Source organism: Fringilla coelebs (genome assembly GCF_963513975.1).
Source record: "Fringilla coelebs genome assembly, chromosome: 17".
Lineage (NCBI taxonomy): Eukaryota > Metazoa > Chordata > Aves > Passeriformes > Fringillidae > Fringilla > Fringilla coelebs.
Window position 1 is genome coordinate 11,520,014 of NC_140043.1, and position 22,466 is coordinate 11,542,479.

The 22,466-nt window shown below is 50.7% G+C and overlaps 1 protein-coding gene across 3 annotated transcripts; it reads right to left on the bottom strand.

Moving 5' to 3' along the window:
• Positions 1–921: 921 nt before the first annotated feature.
• Positions 922–22,430, bottom strand: UBE3B (ubiquitin protein ligase E3B). Of its 3 annotated transcripts, none has more exons than XM_084217401.1 (28): positions 22,324–22,430; positions 21,598–21,680; positions 20,991–21,186; positions 20,523–20,643; positions 19,703–19,762; positions 19,263–19,367; positions 19,082–19,178; positions 18,337–18,422; positions 17,560–17,642; positions 16,936–17,041; positions 16,177–16,297; positions 15,401–15,578; positions 14,946–15,115; positions 13,992–14,159; positions 13,054–13,225; positions 12,358–12,476; positions 11,669–11,783; positions 11,200–11,299; positions 10,644–10,763; positions 10,154–10,330; positions 9,963–10,073; positions 9,044–9,181; positions 8,842–8,907; positions 7,441–7,499; positions 4,992–5,174; positions 4,453–4,564; positions 4,085–4,177; positions 922–3,447 (listed from the first exon to the last, which is right to left on the bottom strand). In XM_084217401.1, the coding sequence occupies exons 3-28, from the start codon at positions 21,149–21,151 to the stop codon at positions 3,256–3,258; spliced, it is 3,213 nt and encodes a 1,070-aa protein (XP_084073527.1). In that variant the 5' UTR covers positions 21,152–21,186; positions 21,598–21,680; positions 22,324–22,430; the 3' UTR covers positions 922–3,255. The 3 variants fall into 3 exon arrangements, with proteins under 3 accessions (XP_084073527.1, XP_084073528.1, XP_084073526.1); XM_084217402.1 differs by lacking the exon at positions 22,324–22,430 and adding an exon at positions 22,148–22,266 and having other exon boundaries at positions 15,479–15,578; XM_084217400.1 differs by lacking the exon at positions 22,324–22,430 and adding an exon at positions 22,148–22,266.
• Between the last annotated feature and the right edge of the window lie 36 nt (positions 22,431–22,466).

Consider the following 22,466-nt stretch of genomic DNA (forward strand, 5'->3'; position numbering starts at 1 on the left):
AGGAGGGCTCCAGGCAGGGATGGAGGGGCACTGAAGGGCTCCAAACCCAAAGTCAGAGGGAAGCTGGAGCAGCAGGCACAGCTCTCACTCCTCCAAGGAGCTTCCAGCATCAGGCCCAGGCAGAAACAGACAATATTACAAGATTGTTTTTAGTATCAAAGCCCGTGTCAGCCCCAGCAGCTGCTCCTAGGGGCTGCCCCCACTCCTGCACTGGGGGATCCCACTTGGATTTCCAGCCTGTTTCCCTCTCCACCAGTGGTTCCAGTCACCATTCCCAGATGTGCACTGAGCATTGCTGATCCCAGGACCTGCCCCTGCATCCAAGGAGCACCAACATCCTCAGGAAGGACCAAAGTCTGTGCAGGACCAGGCAGAGCTTCTCCAAACATATTCCAACACGAGCAATCCTGCTTCAAACAGTGCTGCCAGGTCCCTTTGAGCTCAGCAATTCCCCCATCTGGAGCACCCCAGAGATCCCAGCTCCCAGGGGCACCAGGAACCAGCCTGGCAACAGGAATTCCCATGGGAGCAGCAGGCTCCATGCCCAGCCTGGCAGACTCACAGAATCCCAGACTGGTTTTGGCTGGAAGGAACCTCAAAGCTCATCCCAATCCACCCCCTGCCATGGGCAGGGACACATTCCACTATCCCAGGTTGCTCCAAGCTCTGTCCAGTCTGACTTTGCACACTTTCAGGGATCCAGGGGCAGCCACAGCTTCTCTGGGCACCCTGCACCAGGACCTCCTCACCCCTGGAATAAAGGCAGGTGCTCTCTGAGAGGTGCCAGGGCCCCAGTGCCCTGCTCTGCTCTGCCAGGAGTATCCCACCAGCACATTCCCTGCCCTAGGAAAGGACCAGGAGACACCCAACCATCTGAACTCATCCCAGCTTTATTTTCTCTGCAGCTCAGACACACAGGGATGGAACCAAGGTCTCCATGGCAGCAACTCTTGGATAGAAAAGATCCTTGTGAATCTCCTGTGGCAAAACCATCCCTGGGCAGGAGCCATGGAACAGGCAGGGACTGACACAGCCTCCCTGGGACACAGGAATCAGCCCCTCCACAGGAATCCTTGCCTGCATCCACTGGGAATTCCCCAGACATTTATCACATTTTCCACACCAGCTCCAGCACGGGAGCAGTGTCTGTAGTGCAACATCTCCAGGTTTGGAGGGACCTAGCTAAGTCTGCAGTAAGATTTTTTCTAGGAATTGTACACCTGAGGAACAAAGGGAAAAGGGGGAGCAAGGATTTGATCTCAGTGTTCAACAACTAATTTCACTGAATACTCATTGTGCTCTAGTCAGACACACTGCACTTCCTAGAAGGAAAAAGATTTTGGGTGATATTTAATTTCTGAGAGGTCCATGGCAGTGCCTGAACCTCCCAACTACACAGTCACCAACTGGTTAATGCCAAAATGTTCTATGTAAAAATAAAAAAATAAAAAAAGAAATTTACTATCATCTTTAATTTCTGTGACTCACAGCCCAGTGTCCTGAACCCTCTGGATGCAGACATTCCTGTCCGCACCAACACTTCCCATCACTCCTGTTTAATCTCACTGATTTGACAGAGAAAAAGGATCCTGACATTGCTTTCCAGATGCATTTCCAGGCATTGGCTCTAAAAAAAGGGTTATTTCTCTGAAATCCATCTGAAGCACAACAGGAGGAGGATGAAGCCAAGGCCACCTCCGAACCCTTGGAAATCTTGTGAAATCTTGTAGTTAAGGGGGTTCTTCCAGAGCTCAGGCTGTGCAGACCTGTGCTCTGCTGAGCCCACCTGGGCACAGGAATCCCATGGGACAGAGCAGGCAGGGCAGCAGGAGAGGTGGGATCTGGCCAGGGAGGGGAATGAAGATCCCCAGCGCCACAGGGAGGGAAGGAGGGAGAGAAAACCCTGGGCAGAAGCCAGCAGCCTGTGCAGGAGCCTGTTTCACCAGTGAGGTGAAGGGGAGAAGGTGACTGGCTTTTAACCCTGTCCCCAAAAGGGCAATGCCATGGCTCTGCTCTGTGCCAGAATCCCAGCAGAGCCAGGACAGCCCAGGAGCAGCCCAGTCTCTCCTCTCTCCAGCCTGGGCCAGAGCAGGACTCACAGCAGCTCAAGGGCCCAAAGATGGGAAGCTGCAGAGACGCTTTATGAGTGCCTCAGAAATGGCAGGAAGGACCCACACCTTCCCAAGTCACCCCCTGCAAAAGCTGCCTGCTCCAGGCAAACACCAACTGACAGAAATAAGGCCAGAAAGAGACAAAGCGGCCGAAATAAAGAGTTTGGCAACAAAGCAAATGTGGCCATTACACAGAGAGCCTGCCCTGGGTCCAAACAACTCCCTCAGAAAGGGCCTGCAAGCAAAGGGAAACTTGCACCCCAGAGGGATTTTGCCACTGAAGGTTTCCAGAGGATTTGACACATTCCCCTGGCTCCAGAGAGGAACCTGCCCCACCTGAGCACCGTGCCTGGGGAGCCCGAGTGTGTGCCAGCTCCTGTCCTCTGGAAACCAAGGAAAATGAAACCTTTCCTGCTCCTGAGAAATTGAGACATGACTCTTTCTGTCCCAAGGCTGGGTCTGGCAGGAGCCTGGCAGAGGCACAGCTGGCTGAGCCCACTCCTGCTGCTCCAGCCCTTAACCTCTGGCACTCCAAAGCCTCCCCAAGAGCCACAGGGTCCATCTGCTCCTGCTGAAGCTGCTGCTTCCCTATGATTCCTTCTCCAAGACACACATAAGACCCTGCAGGAGCAGGGACACCTGGAATTCCCCCGTCCTGAGAGAGCAGTGCCCATCCAGGCACTTCCAACACTGCCATCTCCTTGTGGGCTCTGCCATCCCTCTACCTTTGTGCAGCTTCCCACACTCACTTCCTGCCAGCCCAGCTCCTGGGGAAGGGAAAAGCAGCACTCCCATGGCAGCAGCTGCCCAGCCTGCTGGGGGTCTCACTGTCACTAATCCGAGTGGCACTCGGAGCACTCCTTCTGTGCTCCCCCGGGGTTTGCTTTTAAGGACGATTTCCGTGGGTGTCAAGTGAAGGGCTTAAAGTCAGGCCCATCCCCTTCTCCAGCCTGGAGTTGTGCCTAAGAAAAACCAGCCCTGAGCCCAGCAGCTCTTCCCTGGATCCCTGTGAACCTCCACCAGCAGCTGCCTCTCCAGGCCTCCAGCGAGCGGCCGGCTCCCGCCGAGCTGCTCCGGGCTCCGTGTGGGAAGGGCTCCCCCTTCCTGCGGCAGCTCCAAGCCCCATCCCGAGCCCAGGCCGTGCCTAGGACAGCTCGAAGCCGGTGTTCATGCTGATGGCGTAGCGCAGCTTCTCCCTCAGGATGCTCTTCTTGCTGTAGTTGGGGAGCTTGAGGAGGTTGAAGCACGTGGAGGAGGTCGGGAGGCGCCCGCCCGGCTCCTTCTTGCGGATGGTGAAGAAGCCGCGCAGAACGCTGCCCAGGGTGTCCCCCGTGTCCTGCAAGGGCACACAGCTGTCACCTCCCTCTGTGGGCTCCTGGCACAGAGGCACGGGGCAGAGGTGCCAACACAAAATCTGGCACTGGGAATAGGGAGAGAGCCAAAGCCCAAAGCTCAGTTTCCCACCCCTCTCCAAAGAGCTTTGCTGGTAACTCAACGGCTGACACGGGCAGGGTGTGCAGGGAGACAGGTGGGACACAGGGAGATAACACAGCCCTGGAGGAACTCAGGGAATCCAGGCAGGAAGAGTCTGGAGCTGCTCTGTGTGTGTGCAGACATGAGCATCCTATTGGGGTAGGGCTGTTTTCAGCCTGCTTTCAGACTGCCAGAACAGTTTGGGTTGAAAGGGACCTTACAGCTCATCCCATTCCATGCCCTTGCCATGGGCAGGGACACCTTCCACTATCCCAGGTTGCTCCAAGTCCCATCCAGTGTGGCTTGGGACCCCTCCGGGGACAGGGCAGCCACAGCTTCTCTGGGCACCCTGTGCCAGGGCCTCACCAGCCTCACAGGGAATAATTTCTCCCTGGTATCTAATCCTAACAACTCATCTTCCCACATTAAGGCTTTCCAGGTGAGATGGAGGGGAGGAAGCTGGGCAGGGAATTCCCAAGCCCTGAGAGCAGGATGCCTACCTGGTCATCAGACACTTCCACACAGCGGATGGAGAAAGGAGGCTTGAGGTAGGCAAAGCCCAGAAGTGGAGGCCTGGAGCAGCTGGTGACAAACTGGTGACAAAAGTGCCACATGGTGATGATGGGAGCAGAACAGGCACACAGTGACACAGTCCCAGCAGTGCTGGGACTGGCACTGAGCACCCCCCAGTGTGTGTCTGACAGCTTTTGGGGAGTGCCACCTCTGCAGGGCCATTCATGGTGATACCACAGCATCCACAGAGCTCTGCTGGGCACTTCCAGGCTTCAGAGAGCACCCAGGTAACTGAAGAACAGCCCTGGCCCCACCACCCCAGATCCCAGCTGGGCAGGGATGGCTCCTCACTCACCTTGAGGAACATGGCTCTCTCCTCAGGGCTGAAGTCGTTGGCCAGGATGTCCCAGAGCCAGATGATGACACGGTGACTGCCATGGAAGCCTCCGTAGTACACCGTGTGTTTCCTGGGGAGGGAAAGGCTCTGACAGGCCTGCCACTGCAGCAGGAGGGGCACAAGTGCTGGAAGGGTGGGATGGTTTGGAAGGGACCTTAAAGCTCATTTTGTTGCACCCCCAAATTCCAGTAGCCCAAGTTGCTTCAAGCCCTGTCCAACAACTGCCACGGGTCAGGGTTCACTGCTGACACTGAGCTCCCAGCACTTCATCAGAGGAAAGGGAAAAGCAGAGAGGAACTCTGCTCCCAGGAACCAATGAAAGAAAGGACCCATCCCAAATTAGCCTCAAGGAACACGTTCCAAAGCTGTTCCTCCAAGTAGGAGCAGCAGAAGTTGTGGCCAAGTCCCTGTCCTGCCACCTCCCAGGAGCTTTGCAAAGGAAAAGCTCAGCTCCCAGGGCAGATGAGGGATGCCCAGCAGCCCCAGCTGTCACCTACTTCAGGTCCTCGAGGTCGATCTCGGCGTTGTCCCCAGAGATGAGGCGCTGCAGCTCGGGCGCGGAGAACATGCGGATCCACTCGGGCTTGATGATGGCCCTGAAGCCGCTGATGAGGGCAGAGGTCTGGCTCTTGATCTGGGTGTGCATCCGGAAATGAGCCATCAGGTGGATGTAGCTGATCCTGTGTGTGAAAAATGAGTGTTTTATGATTGGTTTGGAGAACATGAGGATCCACTCGGGCTCAATGATGGCCCTGAAGGCGCTGATGAGGGCGGCGGTCTGGCTCTTGATCTGGGTGTGCATCCAGAAACGTGGATGTAGCTGATGCTGTTTGTGAAAAATGAGTGTTTTATGATTGGCTTTTTGCAAATATTCAAATGAATATTATATGTGTTATGTTAGAAAGTTATGCTGTATTCATTTTCTTAAGTAGTGTGTTAAATATAGTTTCAGGTTGTAACAAAATGTTAAAATAGAAACTGTGCTGTAGGATACTTTTTTTAAAGAAAGGACTCACAGCGAGGTAGCAGCCACAGGACACCTAAATCTTTCAGAGAAAAAGAATTTATTGCTCTCTTATCAGAAGAAACAAATTTCTTCCTGCTTCACTCAGCCCTGAAGACGCCGTCAGGATCCAGAGGAAGAAGCTGACACTGCCCAGACAGAATCCTGTGCTTGAATGGAATTTTGCATCAGGTATGAGGTGTATGAATATGGAACAGGCTGTTGTTTTTAAGGGTTAATCCTCTGTTCAAGTGGGTCCTTTCTCAGGCTTATTTTGCCCAGAAAAAGGTACCCAGACTGTCCATAACTCTTTGTTTCTATTGTCTCATATTGTCCTAATCCAAATTGTCCAAATTATTATTACTCTAATTATATTGCTATTTTTATAACCATTTTATCATCATTATACTTTTAAAAAATTAAAAAAACAAGTGATTGGTGCTTTTCACACTGTGGGACAGACAGGTGCCACAGGGGACATGGAGCTGACAGGGGCACCCAGCACTGAGCTGGCCCTCATGTGCTTCTCCAGCCCCAAAAGGACTGGGACAGCCTGGACAGGGTTGTACTTCTCCCTCCAGGCCCTGCTTGTTATTTAAGCAGATGAAGATGTTTTTCTGCCTCTTTCCCCCCCTCTGGGATTCTGCTCATTCCTCAGAGCTCCTGCCCAGCTCAGGGACTAATTTGCTTTAATAACTCCTTGATCAACCTTGGCTGGACACAGATCCAACTCCTTTTAACAGCTCAGCTCTCCTCTAGCCCTGACTAACAGCTCACTGGGCTCTGGTGCCCCACGGCTGGAGAAACCACACCAAAACCACAAAGCAGAGCCCCACCTCCCTGCAGGATGTGGGAAAGGTGAACTTTTTGTTAGAGAGGCTTTTCCTCTTCTCACCTCCAGGCAAAACACCTGAACTTGCTGATTCTTCTTCAGCAGCTCCCACACAGACCCCACCTCAATTCCTCTGCCTGGGTTTTTGGCAAGGTCACCCCAGCATCCCCAGGCAGAGCTGTTTCCAGATTGCTGCCATTCCCAACACTTCTGCTCCCTCCCAACCCTCAATTTGGGTGCAAAATCTTCAAATTTCTGCTATAAATTACTAGAGCAGCATCCTAGACTGTCAACTTTTTTCCCTGAGCTGACTTGTGAAAGCCAGAGGAAGAGCCTTTCAAATGCAAACTCCCTGGCCAGAGCTGGAGAAGAGAAAAGCCATCAGACTGCAAAGCACAGATCCAGGTGGGATCCAGCTTCCATTTGTCAGGAAAAAGATAACAGCCCCCAGATCACCAGTTCAAACACACATTTGCTTAATAGATATTTCATTCTGCTTTTATGAGCACTGAAGGGGATAGAGAAGGGAAAAAAAGAAAAAGGAACAAAAAGGTGGGGTTGGTTTTCAGGCTCCGGAGTTGACATTTCTGATAACGATCTAAAAGCCGGTTATCTGTGAAAACAGCCCCGGGGCTCGGTGTCTCCTCTGATTTCCTGGCTCTAAAGAACGACTGTCGAGTACATTTGAATTCAGCACTGTCTGCTCGGAACACGGTGCTTTATACAACTGCCACATGTTATCATTCTGAGGAGATCTGTCTGCTCCAAGGTGTCTTTGAGCATCTGTGCCCTCTGTGTTCACGACTGTGTGCCTGAATTGCTTTGAATCCATCTGTCTGTATCCATCACCATCATTAAATCCTGCAAAATCTCCCTGACTGGGTGCCTTTGACCTCAGAAGTGCTGTTTCAAGAAGTAAATTGTCAATTTTTATTTTGCAAATCAAATTTAATACAATTTCTGCCGATGAACTGTAACCAGCAAATTCTATTAAGATATTTATGTGCTCCTTCTGCTCCAATCTATCTCAATTCATTCCAGATGCAAGCCCAAGGAACCAGAATAAAGTATTGTGCAGTGGTGACCTTAAAAATCTAATTGCTATACTTACTTATTTTCATTGGTAACAGGAATGGTCTTCCCTCCAGGAACAAGTTCATGGCAAACCAGCTGAGGGAAGAAATGATTGGATTGCTAATTACTGCCTGGAACCACAATGGAAGGAAATGCCATGCTAAGCTGTTACCTCCCCATAAAACATTTATTTTTACAATAAAACAGCAGGATTTAAAATTTAAGTAATAATCCTGCTTCTGCCTTGAACCAGTTTCACTTAACTATTAACAGAGTAATTGAACAGCAGGAACTGCAGCTCTCCCACCAGTGGAGCCAGCCCTTCTCCAAGGAAGCCTCCTCTGCAGTCTGATCCATCACTGCTGAACCACACACAAATCAATTCCAAGAGCCCTGGGGGACTGTCACAATCCCAGAATCCAGAGGCTGAGCAGGCTCAGAGAGCTCAGCCTGACAGCACAACCCAGAGTTGGCTGAGCCACAGGTCTCACGCAGGAGCTCTGTCCCTCCAGCTGGGCACTCCAGGCAGGAAGGCAGAGAGCCAGGAGGGATCTCCCAGTGCCTGGTGATCTCCTCCAGCTCAGGGCCAGGGCAGGACCCTCTCCAGGAGCTGCCTGAAGAGCCCCCACTCCTCTTTGCCCAAGCTGAGGCAGCACATCCTCATTCCCACTTTACAGAGGCCTCTGTGCCTCGGCTCCAGGTGAATTCCAAGGTCAGACTGAAAGCCAGCACAGGGAATGAGCTCAGCTGTGACATGGCTGTGGCTACAGGGACACAGAGTTCAGTCAGGGTGACCCCACCTGGCTCCTTCAGCACGACCAGAGCACTGGGAAAACAGGAGTGCCTGGGTTATTTTTAACCTCAGTGAACCACAGCCTTCAGTGTCTCATTGCTGGGCTCCATATCCTGCTCCTACCTTCATTTTTCACATGGAAGAACCCTCCAAGCTGAAACCTCAGCAATCCTGAGGCAGCAGCAGGTGTCCTCCATGGCTCCCCATGGAATTTGCAGCACAACACTGCCAGCAAAAAGCATTTTTTATCTTATCTCTCTCCAGATTTTCCAGCTCTGCACACACAACTTCACAGGGCTCAAGTGCAACCAAGCACCTCCAAGTCTTCCTAAGGGACTGCCAAACAGCTTTGCATTCTCTAGGCCAAGAGACCTCCTGACACCCTTGGGAGTTTCCCTGACAGAAACATCAATGTGTGAAGAAAAGGAATTTCTCCCTATTCACAAGCTCTTCTTTTAAGAGGGGAACACCAGTTATGCAGGGGAAGCATTAAATATTTTTTCAACCCTGGAAGCAGAAAAATTAAGGGTCAGAGGGGAAGCTTTTCTGCCCACAGGTAAATATTGAATCCCATGGCTGAGTTCAGAGAAGCTGAGAGTACAAAACAGAGGTAAGGTCCAAAAAAATCACTGAATAAAAATTTACCTGACCCATCACATCTTCATCATAGGACAGTGTCAAGCCCAGGTCACTGATATCACCATCATAACGCTGGAGAACAACAGGGAAGAGGGGAAAAAAAAGGGAAAAAAGGTCAGGGCTCAGCAGCAGAACCACCAGTCATTCCCAGTTTCTAACAACATGCAGCAATCAGGGAGGTGAATGACAGGAAAATTATTGCTCCAACCTTAATTGAGGTGAGATTTTTATAGAATTCTGAGTCCAAGGAGGGCAGCTCATCCACAGAGCTGTAGAAGACACTGTGGTGGTGCCCAAGGAGCTGACTCAAAAAGAAGGAAGCAAATGGCACATCCACAACTATTCCCTGTGGACAAGAAGAATACACAGGTAAGGTCCTGCCACACACTTGTGGTTGTGGCATCTTTGGTTACCTGCAAGGCAGATCTTGTGATGTCAAACAAGTGCAAAGGGCACTTTGCAAGGCACCCAAATCAGCTACAAACCCCACATCCTCTTAAAATCCATTAATTAGTAAGGCAGGTGCAAAAAGGCACTTGGGGAACTCCATGTGTTCTTTAAAAGAACTGCATTACATGGTTTGAAGTGAAAGAGGGGAAATTTAGTGAGATACATGGAAAAATCCTTCCTGTGAGGGAAGTGAGGCCCTGGCACAGGGTGCCCAGAGAAGCTGTGGCTGCCCCTGGATCCCTGGAAGTGTCCAAGGCCAGGCTGGACAGGGCTTGGAGCAACATGGGATGGCGGAAGGTGTCCCTGCCTATGGGAAGGGAATTGGACTAGAAAGTTCCCTTTCAACCCAAATCATTCTATCACAGTCATTCTACTATTTCATCCTTTTTGCCTCATGTCTCTTTGAGGTATCCACAAATGGATGTTTGTAAGGTGGAATACCAAAAAACCAGGCTGGTGTCCCAGCACCATGAGGAACAATCAAGGCACGAGCCAGGTTTTACCTCCAAAATTATTTTTAATACATGCCTAAAGAAATTTCAGCCTGTTCCACTAAGAGGATCTTTATCTAACCCATTTTTCCAAACTCCACTCTTCAATAAACCCCCCCCAAGCAGGACAGATGCCCTCAAAGGCACCATCACTGACAAGATCCCAACCTGGTGCTTCTGGCTCACCTCATACACAGCCTTCCCAAGCATCTTCCCCACAAACTCAAAGAGCTGCAGGTAGTTCTCATGGATGTAGGATGTTGGGGATGGATACAGCCTCTCATCACCACTGGTGGTCTGCACAAAGAGATAAGAGCCCAGTGAGTGAGAACAGCTTTGCCTGCAGCAGGTCACCTCAGGTGGCACCTGTGTCCTACCTTGAACAGGTTCAGTGCAGGGTCAAACACCTTTTTAATGATCTCTTCCAGGAACTCTTTGAAGACCCCATCTTGATCAATACCAGCCTCATCAACCCCCAGGTCATTGACAAACTTCACCCTGATCACTCCCTTCATGGCGTTCTGGGAAAGCTGCCGGAGTTGTTCATACCCATCCTACACAGAACAGAAAATTCAGAGGGCAATCCCAGAGAGAGACACGTGAAACACCCACCCAGAGATGCAGCAGAGACAGGACACAGGCCCAGCAAAGAAATCTGAATTTGTCATATGGTTCTGAGCTCAATAAACCACCATTTTCCGAGTCAAAATTCCAGGTTTGCAGCAGCCTGAGCTGAATGAGGGTCCAGCATTCTCCTGGAATGTCAGTTCTGGGAGTGGGTCCCTCAGCAGTCACAGAGAAGGTAAAATCAGACCCTCTGCCCTGTTTTTGTCAGGCCAGCCCTGTGGGCTGCCTCATGTCCCTCACCTCGAGCATGCGGGAGCGGCGGATGGTGATGTGGGTGACGTGAGGGGACGCCGAGCTCGTCTCCACCAGCCCCAGCTTCTCCTTCTCCTTGGTGACCATGTTCCGGAAGAGCAGCACCCTCTGCAAAAAGAAAACAAATGGACAATCCATGGGGATCCCCATCCTGCAGGGCAGCAGGGATCTGGGAGGCTCCTGACACACAGAACTGCTGCTGGCTGTCCTGATCCCAGCTATTCCCAGGGATGTCACTGTCACCCACTCACTGCACGCAGCTGCACACACACATCAGTTCTGTCTCAACACAGAGATCAAGGCATTTGAAGGAAATGCACTAGGAAAGAGTGAGGACACAGATCAGTCCTCTCTCAGTGACAGAAATCAAGACATTTAGAGGAAATCTATTGGGGAAGGTGAGGATGAAGGAGAAGACTTATTCTGCTGGCATTTCAAAAAAAGCTCCATGTCACAAAATGCTCCAGACACGTGTCCCTCCCACCCTAATGGTCACCCAGGCTATTGATTCCCAGCCTCCACCCTCTGCCCCCATCCAACTCACGTTCTTGTGGGGAATGACATGTGGGATGTACTGCAGGAGCAGCTGAGCTCGTTTCTTGTCCTTGTCCAGCTCCTGGAAGAGCACGTTGGGTTTGAGGTCCCTTGACAAAAAAAAGGCAGAGATTCAGAGATCCCTGAGAAATACCCAGGTGTGGGAGAGAGGGAACAGGCAGTGATTCCAAAGATGACTGAAGTGCTCAGCGTACACACTAAGAAGGTAAAAGGGGCCAGGGACACCCAAACTCTTGGGTGCTGAGTCAGTTTCCAAAGCGCCACCTAAACCTTCCGCCACAGAGAAAAGCAAAACACGAGGGACAGCAGTTCCCCTCAAGCTGCAAACACAGGCAGCAGTTCCACCTCGATTCCACAGGCAGAATGCCAATAAGGAATCCCAAATCAGGCTCCCCAGAGGATGTGGGGCAGTGGGACAAGCCTGGAGCTGCCCAGGATCCCTATCCTGGGCCACTCACTTGCGCAGCCAGTGATCCTCGGGAGCGAAGCGCCGGCGACAATCCCGCTCGTACAGCACCATGAGCCAGCCGTGCACAGAATGGAACAGCTCCAGGGTCTCCCCTCGGGCATTCTCTGCACAAAAGGAACAAGGCAGCAAAGTCCAGGCACCCTTGGCACCAGCAGGAGTCACAGCTTGATTATCCTCCCCACAGTAACAGCACTGGGGTGCTTTCCCGACCTGCACAGCCTCTGATGGTCTCTTCTTTAAACAGAGCTAATCAAAGCCATCTCACTTCACATCAGAGCTGGACTATCTCAGCTAATTACCAGAGAGCTGAGCTCTACCCAAATTATACCAGCAGAGATTCACAGCAGATTCTACAGAGACTCAAGCAAGCTGCTCTGCCTGGTCACAGCACTGCCCTGCTCTTGTCCAACACATGGCCCAGCCTTGCTAAACCTCATCTCTGCCAAAAACCAACATGCCCATCATGTCTGCTACACAAATCCTTACTGGAAATAGGGAAGTGCTCTGGATTTGGCACAAAGCATGATCGTGGCATCTGGACATCAAAAGACTGGGACATATTCCCACACTGAAGTGCTTTTTGTGCCAAGGAATAATTAGCAGAAGCTTCAAATTCCAAAATTAATGCCATTTGTGGTTCTAAGAGTAGCATCAACTCAATCTACTAAAAGCACTCACCTACAATTCCATCCCAGATCATCTTAAACACAAAGGAATTCAGGAAAGAGGAGATGGTCACCAGCTCTTCCAGTTTGAATGAAATCTGCTCTTCGTAGACCTCGATGTCATCCAGAATCCTGTCAGAGCAAACAAATGCAAATGCACAAGTGTAAATTTAATTCCCTGTTGAAATTTTCATAAAGGCACATTATCCTTTAGCAGCAGCTCTTATTTCTATGACAACTGACACCCATGAGGATCTAAAGTCATAAACAACCAAACCTTATTTATGGATTTTGACGGATAGCAGATCCTAACAGAAGATATGAGAGGCTGAGATACAAGCAAAGTCAGTGTTTCAGGCTTAAAAAAACCTTTTCCATTCCCAAGAAAATTTTTGCCTCATTCAAGAGGAGAGAATTGTCTCTAGTGACCAGCAAGGGGAATTTTCCACCCCCTTTCCCATCTTTGGTGTTGTTTCTTTTCCCCCTCCTGCCCAGTTTTGGCACCAGCTGCAAGCAGCACATGGCTGAGGGGAAAAAAGTTATTTTGAAGCTTTTTATTTTTCAGGAATCAATCCCAAAAGCTTGCTGCTTTACCCTGCCTACTTATCTTCATGAAAAGACATAAAACCTTAAATGTTTCTCCTGAACCTGAAGGAGCACAACAGCTCCATGTCACAAATCCAGGGATCCCCATCCATGATCTACCTACGTGATGAGGTGACGGGAGCAGTCACAGAAGAGCATCAACATGGCCAGCAGCCTCTTGGATTCCTCTGTGTCGTTGTTCAAACACTCCAAAAAGAGTTTTAACCCCCCCTGTGGTCCCAGCTCACAGATGAAAGCCCACAATTTGGGCAGCAGATCATCCAGGTAAGTGAGACCTATGAAAATATAAAGTGCACCCAGTAAAGCTCATTCTGCTGCTTGTGAAAGCTGAGAGAGGTGAGACTTGAAGCTGAAAAAGCCTTTTGCAAAGCAGAAGAGGAACATGAGCATCCCATTTGGCTCCCAGGCCTGTCTGCATTAACAGGAGAGGGACAATCACCAGGAAAGCACAAAAATACCCCTCAAGCTTTTAGTGAGGCACTGTTTGCACACCTTGAACCTTTCCCCCCTAATTCTTTTGCAACTTTAGAAAATCATGAATTCCTGTGATCCCACATCCACCTTAGGGATGAGAAGACAACAGGGCTGCACCCATGGTCACCACAAAGCACCCAAAATATGGACTCACTCCCTGCTCTACCAACCAGACCAAAACAGTGATCTCCTCCTCCACCCCTTCCCAAGACAGGCAATTTGTTCTCAAGATGTATGAAAGTATTCAATGTTCCCACCACAGAAAGATTAATATTGCCAGGCTCCCCAAAAACCCTGACTCAGGCTGAAGATTGAGAGGGAGCAAGCAAGATTTCATGAGAGGAAAACTTGCTTTAATTTGTATTCTTGAGAGTTTGTGCTTGATCAAGTGCTGCTGAATGTTATTGATCCCAAGGATGATTCAGGATGGAACAAGCCTTCCCCAGCCAGTCAATAACCTGTTGGCAGTGATAAAACTCCCAACAAATCAACAGAAATAAGAAAATCTCATTTTATTTTTTTTTCTCTCCACTGGAAAGGATTTGAGCAGCAGGGAGGTGGCCTGACCTGTGAGGATCTGCAGGCGGATCTGGGTGAGGGTGGTCAGGGTGGTTTGGTAGAGGACACAGATGCTGCAAACCTTCTGCACCTCGGCAGAGTCCACGCGCTTCCCTCCCACCGGCTTCAGGATGTTCCGGACTGAGGCCGACTTCTGGAAAGCTCTCTTGAACAGGTCTGGGGGCAGAAACACAGGAGGAATGCCACAAGGCAGGGTTAGATGGGATTTTGGAAGGAATCCTTCCCTGGGTTTTATTTCCCAGCTCAGAGAAGCTCTGGCTGCCCCTTGATGCCTGAAGTGACCAAGGCCAAGTTGGATAGGGCACGGAGCAGCCTGGGGTGGTGGGAGGTGTCCCTGCCCATGGCCCCAAATCCCTTCTAATTCACACCATTCCACAGTTCTACACATGCTCTACAGGACAAGGTGAAAAGAATGAGCTCTAAGTGCCCTTCCAACCCAAACCACTCGTGATCCATGGTCCTGAATGCAGCAAATAATGCCCACAGGATCCCATGTTATGGGCAACAGCTAGAAAATACCAGATTTACAGTTATCTTATCCCAAATCCTTTTCTGCAGAACCACCACACTTCACAGGTGCAGAATCCAGCTTCACCTTGCTTTCCACATGGGAAGCTGAGCTCTCATCTTCCCTTGGAAGTCTTAAGTTTTGCCAAAAGCACTTCAGCTACTTGAGAAAGCGATGAAAAGAAACTGCTAAAATAAGCAAATATTTTTCTAGCACTAAAGAAAGAGACATGCCCCAGGTCACAGAAGCATTCCAAGGAGGAATTACAAATAGGAGGCATCACATCTCCACCTAAGCAGCAGCAGCTGCTGCAGTAATTATTCAAAGCTTTTGGCATAAGTGGGAAAGTCAAAGCTCTGCAAATCAGGGGGAGAGATCCATGTAAACACACATACATACAGACAAAAAAAATCCCAAAACCCTCCAGAACTGACTTTTCATAGGAAGGCTGTTCTGAGGGGAGAGTGGCTGTGCTGGCAGCTGAGCTATCTCCTGATTTTCCAGCAGTTTCTTGCTGAGCACATCATTGAAGAGGATCCGGATCATGTGGACCCCCCAGAGGTGCTGCAGCTGCTTGGTCAGCAGGGGCATGGACTCGTTCAGCCTGGAAGACAGAGCAGGGGGACAGCTTAGAAGGCAGCTTGGAATAAAACACCAGGCAGTGATACTGATCCATTTAGCTCATAATCCCAACTGGAATATGCACCCACCCATGGAATAGTCTGTGCAGGAATGCTACAAGTTTATTGTGCAGCTAGAACCTGAAATAGTTGAGAAATTATTCTCACTGTTCATCTCAAAACATAAAACACTTTGCAACATTAAAAAAAAAAATTAAAATAAAAGGAGAGGTTTCATCATCTTTCTCAGGGAGATCCTTCCCACTCACCCATAATCCACAGTCTGTGAGAACCAGCCCAGCACAGGGTGCCAGTGGGTGAGGTTGGATTTCTTCTGGGACACGTACTTCTGGCAGTAGGAGAGCATGTGGATGAGCACCCCCACAAAATGAGCTGTCTCCTCCTCCAGCACCTGGTCGTTCAGGGAGCCCAGGAACACCAGATTGCCTGGAGGAAGGAGCAGCACAGAAAGGCTTAAGGAGGAAGAGATGCTGTGGGACAGGGGTTACAGGTGAAGAGAATCCTCTCCCAGTCCCAGGAGAGGATTTGTGTCAGCAGTGATCTCAGAGGCCACCTGCAGGAAGCCATTTCCAGCACACATCAACCCCTGGGGTGACATGTCCCTTTGGCCACCTTCCCACCAACACCTTCTACAAACTACTAGAAGCTACAACCCAGGGTTATTCGAGAGTCCCACATGGTAATCTTGTTACTTTTGCAGAAATGTGAATTTAAGTATGTAGCAGCATTTAGGGGAGGGAGATCCAGGTCTGCTACACTCCAAGACTTGCTCAGAGTCCAAGTGAAAAGCTGGCAGAGATGATGCATGATATGGATACAAGAGCAAATCTGTGGCCCTTCTTCCCTTTGCAAAGGTCTCAAACCTTGTCTGTAACATCCCAAAATACACCTCAGTTATTATTGAGAGAAAATTATCAAAATAACAATTAAAAATTATGAGTTGGAGGCACCTCTGCCCCACAAAAAAAGAAGATCTGAACCAAGACACTTTTTCAAACCCAACAGAAGAGGTGGAGGTGCTCACCCAGCAAGCAGAGGGTGTGACTGCCCTCCAGGCACACGCAGACATCCCGGCACTGCGACTCCCGGCTCAGGAACAGGATAAACTTCCGGAAGAGACCGTGGGATTCCATCACTGCCAGGCGCTGGAACACAGCATGGAGGGGCCACTGAGCCTGGCAAGCAGCACAGTGCCACTCCTGACCTGCCAGCAGCACTTGGCACTGGCTTCTCTTCCTAAATTAAGCAGCAACCTGAGGCTGCTTTAGTGTCCCCACTCTGCCCCACAAAATGTTTGACAAGGAGCTGGGCTGGGAAATAAAACTCCTGCCAGGTGAACAGGTCATGCTGGAGATAGAGGCAGACCTTTGCAATGTTCTGACTGCAAGAACACAGGATTTGCCCATTTGGCACAAAACCTGCCTGTCTGCACCAAGCAGATTGAATTGGATTAGTGGGCAGCACACTTGTCACCCCCACAGAGCCTCTGCCACCCAAAAGGGTGATTTTGGCTTTGGCTCTGTCTGTGGTTATGGAAAAGGAAGAGCAAGGACATGAAAAATTCAAGCTGTGGGTCATATATGCCTTTATTTTATTTAGGTATTTTAGGGCAGTTAAGCCCATCATTCCACTGGTGTTAATAACTTCTGCATTAGAAATCCAGAGTATTTGTAAGGCTTTCACAACAGAGAACTGAAATGCCAAAGCTCTGTTCCAAGAGCTGGTAAAATGGAATAACAAGTGGCCTGGTGTGATAATCAGTGCTCTGAGATCACCCACTTACCTCAGGGGTGAGAGTAGCAAGGTGAGTCATTATAGCAGGCACAGACATGACATGGATCAGGAAGGACCTCAGCAGATTGTCTGAGAACTGTGCAGCAACCACAGGGCTACAGAGAGAGAGAGAGAGACTTCAGAGCTCAACCCAACCTGGGAAAGCAGCACAGCCTCCAAATGAGCCATCCAGAACTGAATCCTGGGAATTCCCCCAGCAAGAACCACAGACACAATGGAATGGGAACTTAAAGCTCAGCCCATCCCATATCCCTGCAATGGGCAGGGACACCTTCCACTATCCCAGACTGCTCCAAGCCCTTTTCAACCTGGCTCTGAAGCATCCCAGGGAAAAGATCATGCACTCACACTTCTGTTCTCAGAGCAAGCTCACCCTGAACTGAACTGCACCCTCAAGTTTAGGCTCACACTAATTCCTGACTTAAAACCACTCTAATCTGAAAAAGGGTGACAGCAAAGTGAGCCATTTGCCTAAAGCAACTTCTTTCCTCAGGGTGATATTCTCAATGGCACAAAACCACTGAAAGAATGAGAAGTCTTTAAAAAAAAAACAAACCAGTAAAAAAAGAAAAGTTTGGCTGCAAATCCCCCCAGGCAGCTCCAGCTGACTCACCGCAAGGCAAGGGAGAAGATGGCAGTTAAGGAACCTTTGGACAGGGAGGGTCTGGATCTTGCCAAGCCATTAGTTAGCAAAATCTGGAATGAAAAAAATATATCAAAATATAAAAACCCTGTAGAACTCAGAAAAAAAATGCTATTACTCCTGAAAGACATTAAGGTTATTTAATGCAGAGAAAAAGAACATCAGAGCAGCCTAAAATCCAGTTCTTACAAGATGTTTGGCAGAACTAGAAGGGCTTCAGGTTAATAATGGCAGAAGAGAGATACTGCAATGAAATCAGACACTCTGCAGGACTTCCTTCCCTAGAACCTGTGCTCACAGGCTTTAAAAATTAACAGGCAAGACTCAGAGTTTGGTAATGTAATTCTTATTTAAAAGATTCATTACATCAGTTCCTTTTCCCAGCAGAGCAGCAAACAAACCCAACCAATACAATGTGGCAGCTGCAAAGTCTGGAAAAATTATGTAGGACTTGTCCCTGTCCATCTCATGATGAGGTGATTGAGCAGGATTTAGGTTCAGCAGAAGGGGAAGGGTGGATTTGATCTCAGGTGAGGACACTGCTTTACTTGAGAAGCACTTGAGAGAACTTTACTTGAGAAACTTGAGAGATTTTTGCTTTGCTTGAGAAAAATATAATCATGCACAAATCACCAGCAGCTCATCCCTGAGACCCCAGCACAGACCCAAACTGCTCCTCAGGAGAGGGGCACAGGCAGGGCTGGGGCTGGTTTGGGTGAAGCTGGGACTGTGGCAGCTCAGACTGACCTGCAGCACGGAGTAGAAGCCCTTCTGGTTCAGGTGGCCCATGATGTTGGCACAGATGTGGTTCATGGCAGGTCTCAGGGTCTCACCTTTGGGTTAAAGCACTGATGTCACTCCCACAGCACCACAGCCCCACTCTGAATCTCCCACAGGAAGGTTTGTCACTGACCAAGCCCTCCTGGCCCAAAGTCCTTGTCCTTCTACACAAACCCATCACTCTGCCAGCATTTCACACTGTAATGTTTAGGCTCTAAGAGTCTCATTTCCTCCCACTACCTGTCTGCCTTTTCTACACCTATTTCCCACAAAATCCCAGAGCTAAGAGCACACTCCCTTATCCTCTGAACACTTCATGTGTGAGGGTATCTGGAATATTTTAAAAATGCTGTAACAACTGTTGGTGTCCTAAGGGAAACAGCCTAATCCCAAGGGGAAGAGTGTAATCCTAAGGGAATCCTTGTTTTGGGCAAACACAGGAGCAGAATGAATCCTTGTGGCAACCAAGGTGCAGAAACAGAATCCCAGAACAATTTGGGATGGAAGGAATGTTAAGGATCATCCCATCCCAAACCCCTGCCATGGGCAGGGACACCTCCCACTATCCCAGGTTGCTACAAACCCTCTCCAAGCTGGCCTTGGACACTTCCAGGGATGGAGCAGCCACAGCTTCTGGAACTTGTGCCAGAGCATTCAGTAGATTTTAACACCAAGTCCCAAATCAGGGGCCCAAAGACCTGGATGCACCAACCTTTTCCACGGAGGATTTTCCAGGTGGAGGTGTCTGTGAAGGTGACCAGCATTGTGAGATGCAAGTTCACCAGCCTGGAGTCCTGCAGGATGTCAGGCTGGGATAACAAAACAGCAGAGTTAACAAATCCACTGAGCCTCGTGCCAAATGCAGGGAGAGAAAACACAAGAACAGCCCTTACCTTGAGCTGCTTGAGGAATTCACAGCAAAACCACAGGATGTCTTTGATCTGTTTGATCCAGAGGAGTGTGAGGTCCTTGGAGAGTGCCAGTGACACGTACCACACCTGAGCAAGGGGGGAATGCACACAGGGATCAGAGTTTGCGCTATGCTGGGCAGAGTTTGGGGACTGAACCCAGCAGTGGGACCAAGATGCTCCTCTCCTCAAATTCCCACAGCACCCACCCCAGAAACCAAGTGTCCTTCAACTCCCATGGCTGCACAGAATAAAAATATCCCAGGAATACTAGAGGACTTGTCCAGACTTTCCCTGTGGAATCTCCACAGTGCTCAGGGGCTTCTGAAAGCTTAAAATTACACATTAGCAAAGTGAATCCCCACACAGAGAGTGAAAAACAACCACCAAGTCCTCCCCACTCCAAACCAAACCCCCCTGCTGACCTTGGGCTCGTTCTCCACATCCATGCTGTTCAGGATACAACGGCACAGCTTTTCAAACCTCTGGGAAAATCCAAAGGTGGGATTAGTTTAACTACAGGAAGGGCTGGAAAAGCACAAGAACAGCTCAGCAGAGGGAGGGAGATCTCTCTGTCTCAAATCAGCAAAAGTTCCCAGAACATTCCCTACAGGAATCCTGATGGCTCCTTCCCTGGGAGCACACACATCACACTGCTGCTGCTGTGCAGGATTCCCTCCTTTTTGGGAGCTTTTTGGGGGTGCTGTACCTACAGAAAACTGCATTTGAGCACAGATTTCCATGGGACAGAGATTAAAAAATCCCTCACTGCTGCTGCCATTGGAACACAGCTTTCCATCTTCCAGCTGGTTTCCTTCCAGTCAGCCCTCACAGCCTCCTGGGATCATCATTTCAGGGCTTCACTCTGAACCCACAAGTTCAGGGCATGATGTGAAAAGCTGCTGGGGGACAAACAGCCTTCCCTGTGCCAGCACAGATCTCTGGGAGCTGTCCCAATGTACCTGCCTGGGGAACTGGGGTGTGCCAAAATCCCCAGGCACTGCTCAGCTCCTGCAGCTGGCACAGTCACTGGGAAAAATATCCATTAAAGGATGAAGGATGTCCCAAATTCAGAACAACTGCTGAAAAATTCAAAGCTTCTCCTGTTTTAATCCTTCAAGAAGGGCCAGGAGTCAGAGAAAACAATGCTGAAGGCAAAATATATTGCAAGATCACTGGGTAAGGAATTAAACATATTTAACCTGTCCCCCAAAGCATGGCAGGATGTCAGGGCAGTGTCCTCACCTCCTTGTCCTCCTTGGGATTGAACACAAACAGCAGCTTCCTGGCAATCCTGAACACAGACAGGGCACTTCTTTTACTTGAGCCACATTCATTTGTCCCAAAGAAATCCTCCACCTCTCTCCTAGCAAAGAGGGAAAAACAAGGAGTTAAAAAGCAATCACAGAACAAAGAATTCCTTCCCTGAAGGGCCCCACCAGGAAGATGGAGAGAAACTTTTTACAACGGTCTGGAATGACAGGAAAAAGGGGAATGGACTCAAACTGACACAGCACAGGGTTAGATTGGATACTGGGAAGAAATCCTTCCCTGTGAGGGTGGAAGAAGCTGTGGCTGCCTCATCCCTGGAAATGTCCAAGCCCAGCTTGGAGCAACGTGAGCTAGTGAAAAGCAGCAAGGGTTTTGGAATGAGATGAGCTTTAAGGACCCTTCCAAGCCAACATATCGCATGATGCCATGAACCCCACACACCTGATGTCCCTCTGCAGGCGACAGCGACACAGAAACCTCCTGACCAGAGCCTGGAGCTGCACTGCTGCTCTCTCCCTCTCCTTCAGCTCCCGCCGCTCCTCCCGCGCCTGCCGCGCCTTGTCCAGGAACTGTGCCCTGGAGGATTGGCTGGCACTGAACATGGCTGGAGGGGGCAAAGGATCCTCACAGCAAACACCTGGAAAACCAAAGCAGAGTGGGAAAAGCACTCACAGAAGGGCGGTTCTTGGCTCCCTGCAGGGGAGGGGAGAAAGTGACAGCAGAGGGAAAAGCGGGATGAAAAAAACCCCAGTGGCTGTCACGGGGCTGCAGCAGGGACACAAAAACACTGGCAGGGAATCCTTCCAGCACAGCCCACAGCCTGCTGCAGGCTGGGAGATTTTAAGTGGAAAAATAAACAAATCAGTGGTTTTGACACTGTGCTCCACCTCCCCTCTCCAGCCTCTATTCTTTCCTTGGTAACAGATAAGAACAACTCCCCGGCCAGGGACAGGAGGCAAAGGGCACAAGGGACACTGATTTATTGCCATTCACCAGATAAAACACCCAGGGCCAACCAGACTTTTACAAACGGCAACAAAGAACTCACCTGAGGGGTCACTTCTTCAAGGGAAGCGCGTGATGCTCATTCACACACGCACATGATCCCCATCCAGAGGCTTCGGGCAGCTCCTGCATGGACAAGCACATTCCCTGCGGCTCATTTGGGGACTTAGACTTTCCCTCCGCAGTCCCGAGTCCTTTGGACCCGATTCACCCCTCCCTGCACCCGCAAGGAAAACGGTAGGTGGGAGGAGAAGCAGCACCGCGGCTCGGCGGCGGTCACCAGCACAGGCAGCCGGGGGGGACGGACAACTCCGTGTGTGACAGCACGGAAGGACAAAGCGACTCGGGCCGCCGGCGACCGGAGCAGGTGCCACCCCCGAGTAGGACCCGAGAGCCACCCACAGTCCTCGAGCTGGGCTTCAGCTCCCAGGATTCACCGCCACAGACCCGCTCAGCCCCTCTGACAGCCCCCGCATCCCTCCCGCAGCCCCCGTTTGCACCCCCAGCTCCCCGGGCCCAGGCTCCCACCGCGCCGCTCCCCCCGCCGGGCCCTGCCGCTGCCGGCAGCCTCCCCGCAGCCCCCAGGCGCTCACCCTCGTCCCGGCGGACACCGGGCCGGGCGGGCCGGGCCGAGCGGCCCCGGAACCCCCCGGTCCGTCCCGGTTCCCCCGCCCAGGCCGCGGCCGCAGCCCCCTCCTCGCCCCCGTGTCCGCGCTCCCCGTCCGGCCGCCAACCCTCCCCGCCGCTGCCGTTCCGCCGGCCCGCTCACCGGCTCGGCGCAGGGAGAACAGCCGGCCCTGCGTCCCGGTGATACCGGGAAGGTCGAACCGAGCCGGGCCGAACCGGGCCGGGCCGAGCCCGTGAGGCGGCAGCGCGGCGCGGCAGCGGCCGGGAGGGCCTGGCGGGCCATCG